Source organism: Egretta garzetta, unplaced genomic scaffold, assembly GCF_000687185.1.
Source record: "Egretta garzetta isolate BGI_Z169 unplaced genomic scaffold, ASM68718v1 scaffold211, whole genome shotgun sequence".
Taxonomy (NCBI): domain Eukaryota; kingdom Metazoa; phylum Chordata; class Aves; order Pelecaniformes; family Ardeidae; genus Egretta; species Egretta garzetta.
Window position 1 is genome coordinate 949679 of NW_009258673.1, and position 5841 is coordinate 955519.

Here is a 5841-nt window from a genome sequence, read left to right on the forward strand (position 1 = left end):
CGCTCCCCTGGCTCGGCGCCGGAAAAGCGCCCTGTGGGGGCTCCGAGGAGTAATCTCGGTAATCCCGGGCCTCCTCATCTGCTTAGGCCGGGTTTAACTCTTGCAGAACCTGCTGGCGGTTGGACAGGAAAGCTCAAATCCCTTCTTTGCCCACACGTTGCTCGGGGTGTCTTTGTCAAATGTACGCTGACTTGCAGAGTCCTACAGAATTGTCAGCCTGAACCAGCTCATTTGTTTGAAATTGCTTTTTTTTAAAAAAAAAAAAATGAAATTTTTGTGATCGTTTAGACGTAGTTTGTGCATCGCAGGTCCGCAGCCACGTATCTGGGCTTGGCAGCACTCCTTTCTACACCCTTTGCCCCTCACCCAGCAAAGAAGAGTAATTCTTGGGCATTTTGCATCTCCATCAGGACGAGATCCGATCAGCAGCTCCTTTAGAGGATTGTGGTGGAAGAAGCCAGTGGAGAGAAAGCCCCAAACTCTGAAGGTGCTCCATGGTTCTTCACCTTTCCATCATCTGCAAACACCTGATCTTTCTGTTCCCCCGCTGTGAGGGGTTTTCAAAGTCTGTAAATGCTGGCTCTCAGTAGCTTCAGAGGGTGGGTTCTGCTGCTGTTCGTTTCTATTTAGCAGAAGGTATTTTGGGTTAAAAAACAGTTTCAATCAAGAAGAATGAGGATTTTTAGGATAGTTGCAATCATTCTGTCAGTGCAGCAGCACCTAATTTCAGCATTGCCCATGCAAGCAGGATGTTGTTGACTTCTGCGAAGGTGGCTGATGTGGTCAGTGGGCAGGTGAAAAGATGACAAACATGAAGATCTTGCTTTTCGTGCTGTTTCTTAGCCTGGAAGTGACAGTCATGAGATTGTAGCACTGACTGCACTATTTGTATGTTCTGTCCCAATACTGAGAAAGTACACTTTCTGTGTTTAAGAGTAACCTTTTTTATTAAACAGCAAACATGGTTACATTTTCTTTAAACTTTTCCTTGCATGTGTTATATTATTTAAATGTGCTGGCTTTCTGCAAAAGTTTTTTTTGAGATTGTCTTTGACGATTTGAATTAATATAATCTGAAATTTCTTCCAGGTTTTGATAGAAGCTTGCCTCTGAAAGACTGGAACGGAATAAAGGTCAGGACGTTTTAATTTGATTAATTACATTGATTGTTTTTCAGCTCAAATAAATCGTTGTTAGAATAATGCATATAATACTGGTTATATAAATTGCAATAACTGGGAAATCAACCTTGTGGAGCTGAGTGAGGCTGATAAGACTCCTGAATCATGGTTAGAAAATTCATTCTCCATGAATGAGAACACACATAAAGTGTCTCTGCACTAGTGAGCCTCAAAACAGTTCTGTCTGTAAAGGTTTTTAACTGAAGTGAGTTTGAAATTGTGACGTAAGAATTAACTCACGTGAGTGACCGCACCGTGGGCTGTCTGATGGCGGGCTGTAAACTGTTCTTATGTGGCTAAAAAACTGCTCTGAGGAATTAAAGGACCATCGTTACGCATTTGAAGTGGTGTCTGACACTGCATATTTGAATAAGACATACATTCTCTATTTTGTTCATTTATTTTTTCTAGAACATAATGACTACTTTGGATGATAAACTGCTTGGCGAGAAGCTCCAGTATTATTACAGCAGTAGTGAGGGAGAGGATGAAGACAGCGAGAAAGAAGATAAAGAAGGGGAGAGCACCATTCCCGAAAGCGTTGGGGAAGTAGAGCTCAGCAGCGATGGCAGCGCAGTCAACACAGGTATCGGCACGTCGGACTAATTGTTTTGTAAATACTTTGCTTATTGGAAGACTCTTGGGTTTTTCTAAAATTCATTTTTCGAAATGAAAGTGCTGGTTTTATGCAGATTTGAGTCAGAGATCGATCATTTCCTGGCCGTTGTCTAACCTTATTTTTAATAGCCAGTTCTTTATTTTAATGTTTGACTTCTCCTCTGAGAGACTTCAGCGTCATATCTAAAGCAGTTGGGCTTTGCCAAGTTGTACAGTTTGGTCGATAACACAGACGTTTCTTTCCTATAACCTCACAGTTTTTAACCACTAACAAGCAGGTGCTGAACGAGCGCGTGAGGAATAGACAGAAAGTGGCCAGGCTTTCCCAAAATAACATTCTCTACTGCCGCTGTCAGAGACACAGTATGAGTTCGTGTGGGTCGCTGGTGTGATCCAGAGGGGATTTCTTATGTCCTTATGAAAGACTGTCCCTCTGTTTTGTGGTCTCTATGAGAATGAGGAAAAGTCTTCTTCCTGCATGCGTTCACATAGAATCATAGAATCATTTAGGCTGGAAAAGACCTTTAAGATCATCAAGTCCAACTGTTAACCATTAATCTTTCACCCAAAGGAAGAGTGGAAGAATTGTGGTACTAAACTGGTACGCTTAGAGAGGACCTGAAAACGTAACTCCAGCGGGCCCCAGCAGCACAGTAACCGCAAGGTGCAGTCTGTGAGAACTAACACTGCTGTACCTCACAGAAGGAACTTCTGTACAAGAGCACTGGCAAACTTAGTTTCGCTTTCCCATCATTATTTTTCTTCTTACGAAAAGCCATGCTAACAGTAGGGGAATTGGTGAGGGCTGGTGGTTCTGTTTCAGGAGCACAGGTGTTAATCTTTGGGACAATTATGAGAGTAGCCTGATTAGCTAAACTTTAATCTTCTTAGGGAAAAAAAAATAGATACAAGCTCAAGGACGTGTAAATGACAAGCTGCTACTTTTGTTTCATTTCAGCATTTTGCACGGTATACAAGAAGCTTATGACAGGGACGCTATTTTACTGCTGACTTACAAATTGCTACTTGAATTTTAAATGATAGCTGTCATTTTATTACCCTTTTATACGAAATGCCCACATACTTAATTTCAGGTCCCAAAGGAGTCATTAATGACTGGCGAAGATTTAAACAGCTGGAAACTGAACAGCGGCAGGAGCAGCGCAGAGAAATGGAACGGCTGATAAAGAAGTTATCTATGACATGCAGATCTCACTTAGATGAAGAGACTGATAAGCAGAAGCAGAAGGAGCTTCAGGATAAAATCAATGGAAAGGTAGCATGGCACAAAGGAATTAAAATGCCACTTAAATGTTTAACATTTTCAGTTTCCTCATTTGTGTACGTGAAGCAGATAGGAATCCTTGTTCTATCAGTAGCTGTGTGACGTTTCTCCCTAGGAAATCGGAACACAGCAGCTGTATAAGGGGCGCATTGCAACTGTATTTGCCAGGTGTTGTCAGGTTTAGTGTTTTTGCAGTTTAGTGGTATTCCAGTAGCATTGTGTTTGCCTGTGTTAAGAAATAAGCAATTTAGCTGCTACACCGAAGAAGTCCAAATCCTTTTCCCACATTTCCCTTACCTGTTTCCCAAATAAGTCCACTTCAGGGGAGCAATAGGAAGAGTTGTACAGCAAACCTCTGAATGCTGCTCCCCTTGCCTGAAACAAGAGTGCAGGGGTTCATACTGATTTCGTGTTTAGTAAGTGGATGTTGAGAATTTAGCTTTGACTTTCAGCTCCAAAGATAGAAGGCGTTGGAAGCAGTGAATGGTTTTAAGCAGCTGGGCTGTGTAACTGTCTCTTACAGTTCTAGTCAGAGAAGTTACTAATTAGCAGACAGTGTGTCTTGCTTTCAGATGATGAAAGTTGGCCGCACTGTCCTATACCTAGAGCGATGCAAATACGTTTAACGAAGCAAGTGAACAGGTACGAAACACAGAAAATCCTGATCATTTTAGTTCTACAGACAAGATAGCACATTTGGTTGCCGCAAAATGCTAGCTGAAAAACTCAACGAAAAAGCTGCTGAAAAAGAAGCTAGGCTTAGGTCAGGCATGGTATCCAAATCACTGCTCGTGGCGCATAGCCGCCATTAACCTGAATTAAAGTGGGAGCGTGGAGCAGCCACTTGTGTTATTAGTGCAGCTTGTGGAAACTAGAATACCCAAGGCTGAAATCGCCGTTCCCACTGGACATGGTTTCTAATTAGATCAAAATGGAGTGTAATACAGAGCGTGCTTGAGCCTTCCTGGGTTGCACTTTGCTGTTATTAAAGATGAGTGACCCACATTAATCCTCTTGATTTAAATTCTCATTATATAAGTGACCCATATGGTGATGCAGATCTTTTTTTCATGTGTCTTTGTGCGTGTTTTTTAGATGACGTTGCAAGAATATAACATGATGCACAGTGATGAGGATGATGAGGAATTTTTACAGCGATACAGGAAGCAGCGAATGGAAGAGATGAGGCAGCAACTGTACAGCGGGCAGCAATTTAAACAGGTTTTTGAGATTACCAGTGGAGAAGCGTTTTTGGACACAGTTGATAAAGAGCATAAGAGCACGCTGATCATGATCCATATTTACGAAGATGATATCCCTGGCACTGAATCCCTGAACGGCTGTATGATCTGCCTGGCTGCGGAGTATCCAACAGTTAAATTTTGCAGAGTAAAGAGTTCGCTCATTGGTGCTAGCACTCGCTTTACTAATAATGCTCTGCCAGCTTTGCTGATCTATAAGGCAGGTGAGCTCATTGGCAATTTTGTGCGAATCACTGACCAGCTTGGAGAAGATTTTTTTGCTGTAGACCTGGAGGCTTTTCTGCAGGAATGTGGTTTGCTTCCGGAAAAAGACCTAGTGCTCCTGAATTCTATACATAATCCATCTGCATGTTACAGCGAAGACAGTGATCTGGAAATAGACTGAACCACTTACACCAAGGGGCCAGTAGGTGTAGTTGTACTGCGGGATGTTCTTGTGCTAGGGATTGTTCCCTTTCTTCCTTAGTGTGGGCGTGTATTCTTCCCCTCCATGCACTTTGACTTTTGCTTGTTAAAAATAGCATTAGGAATTCCTAACAGTTTTCTTAAATTAATTCAATAAAGTATGCACTGAAACAAGCTTGCTTTTATGCAATTCAGATGTATTTTACTGAACAGGAAGTGCTAACACAATTCAGTAAGTGCAGGAGATTGTGTATTGTCATCCCTCTTCTCCAGATCACTTCGATTTTTTTAACATTTTGTTCTCAGATCAGCTGTGGCTGGTCAGTCTCCTTACAGATATCCTGAAGCTTGTATGAATACCAGTTGGTTCAAGACGTGGGCACCTACTCACTAAGATAAGAACTGAGACCAGAAATGGAGAATTTTTTAAGCATTCCAGACTTAGTAACCTGGAGCTGAACTGCTGCCAGCTAACAGTGCAAGGTCCCGTCTTCCGTTCCCCAGTTTGCAGTCTCCTTGAAAGCACCCTCTTGCTCTACCACTTGGCATCAGGTTTTTGTTCCTTTCTCACTTACAAATAACAACAGCCCCTGACTTCATCCTGAAAATTACTTTTCAGCTGGAGAGGGTTCTTCCTTCAGCCTTGCCCGAGACTTGAGTGAGAAAACCTTCTTTCAGTTACAGCTCTTAATACATCCTTGGGTTTTAAAATACTCACCCTTAGAGTTCATAGTATTCACTTCATCAGGAAATGATCTCTGCCTCTTAAGAAATACAAAGAGCTCCAGCGTGTGTGCTGAATAGCATCAAGGAGAATTTTGTTGGCAAAATGCAGAATTGGGACTTCAATAACTTCAGAATTTCATCTCTCTGTAAAATTACTAAATGAGCGCTAAAGTTCATTTCTGTCTGGCTTCATACTACCTGCTTCAGCTGGGTCATCAGGTGTGTTTTGAACATTAAGAACCCCTGGACCTGACGACTGGACGGCTTTGTAGGAGAGCAGCCCTGAGCCCAGAGCCAGGTCACCAATACAGGTGCTCAGTATCGGGCCTGTTTTTTCACAGCTTTTCCCCTTCTCTGAAGCTCG

At 42.3% G+C, this 5841-nt stretch overlaps 1 protein-coding gene across 2 annotated transcripts; it reads left to right on the forward strand.

Moving 5' to 3' along the window:
* Positions 1-288: 288 nt before the first annotated feature.
* On the forward strand, positions 289-5835 carry PDCL (phosducin like). 2 transcript variants are annotated; one of them, XM_009648832.2, is made up of 5 exons: positions 289-487; positions 1090-1133; positions 1593-1767; positions 2894-3075; positions 4180-5835. In XM_009648832.2, exons 3-5 carry the CDS (start codon positions 1599-1601, stop codon positions 4729-4731), a joined length of 903 nt encoding a protein of 300 aa, XP_009647127.1. In that variant the 5' UTR covers positions 289-487; positions 1090-1133; positions 1593-1598; the 3' UTR covers positions 4732-5835. The 2 variants fall into 2 exon arrangements, with proteins under 2 accessions (XP_009647127.1, XP_035744493.1); XM_035888600.1 differs by lacking the exon at positions 289-487 and adding an exon at positions 523-599.
* The last annotated feature ends 6 nt before the right edge of the window (positions 5836-5841 follow it).